Source organism: Gavialis gangeticus, unplaced genomic scaffold (genome assembly GCF_001723915.1).
Source record: "Gavialis gangeticus isolate Ggan-Ray unplaced genomic scaffold, GavGan_comp1, whole genome shotgun sequence".
Lineage (NCBI taxonomy): Eukaryota > Metazoa > Chordata > Crocodylia > Gavialidae > Gavialis > Gavialis gangeticus.
This window is the reverse complement of record NW_017728955.1, coordinates 307,817-308,659: the sequence shown is the minus strand read 5'-3', so window position 1 is coordinate 308,659 and position 843 is coordinate 307,817. Positions and strand designations below refer to the sequence as shown.

At 66.0% G+C, this 843-nt stretch overlaps 1 protein-coding gene across 1 annotated transcript in view; it reads left to right on the top strand.

Moving 5' to 3' along the window:
• The first annotated feature begins 600 nt into the window (after positions 1 to 600).
• The window catches only part of PGM2L1 (phosphoglucomutase 2 like 1), a 93,512-nt gene continuing 93,269 nt past the window's right edge, over positions 601 to 843 (top strand). Inside the window, exon 1 of the mRNA XM_019504233.1 lies at positions 601 to 778. Within this exon, the coding sequence (XP_019359778.1) occupies positions 665 to 778 (114 nt within the window). The 5' untranslated portion in view covers positions 601 to 664. The remainder of the gene's footprint in view (positions 779 to 843) is intronic.

The following is an 843-nucleotide window of genomic DNA, read 5'->3' as shown; positions in this document are numbered from 1 at the left end:
GAGGTGATTCCCGTTGCTCTTTGACACGGTTGTGCGGGACAATGGATGACAATGGAAAATCCTAATGGCCAAACCTGATCTCTCTGGAGCAGACGGGGAGCTTCTTGGCTTGTCTCAAACTCACGCTAAATGGCGGCTGGTTGCTGATGTCAACTGCAGGGTCAATGATGTCAACTGTGAGGTTGCTGATGTACCTGCAGGGTTGCTAATGTCAACTGTAGGGTCAATGATGTCAACTGCGGAGTCGCTGACGTCAACTGTGGGGTCACCATTGGTGTGACTAGGAGCATGCGCGAGGCCTTGCATGGGACAAGAGTGTGAGGCGCCGGGTTCATGGCTCTCCCTGAGAAGAAGGACCCCTGCCCCTTCACGGCCCTGAGGAGAACCCCCCAGACCCAGCCCCGCGCAAGGGCTGCTGGGAGTTGGAGTTGCCCCCCGCTCCCCAGCGCACCAGCCGAGTGGGACTCCATTTCCCGTCGGCCTCCGCGAGGCGCCGGAAGGGGAGGGCGGGGCCAGGAGCCCGAGCGCCGCGCCATTGGCTGTGGAGGGGAGCGGGCGGAGCCTGATAGGGCGGTGGGCGCGGCGGGGGCGGGGCGGCGGTGGTGGGGCCCGTTAGTCGCCCCCATGGCGGCGGGGCCGTTGGTGTGAGGGGAGCGCAGCCGCCATGGGTGAGTGCGGGGCTGGCGGCGATGTCAACTCCAATGTGGTGCTGGCAACCCGCAGCACCGGCGACTTGCAGCTGGACCGCGCCGTGCGCCAGTGGCTCAGCTGGGACAAGGTGCGCGCCTCCGCCTCCCCCCGCGGGCGTCCGGGAGAGGGGTGTGGGCCCCGGGCGGGCTTTGT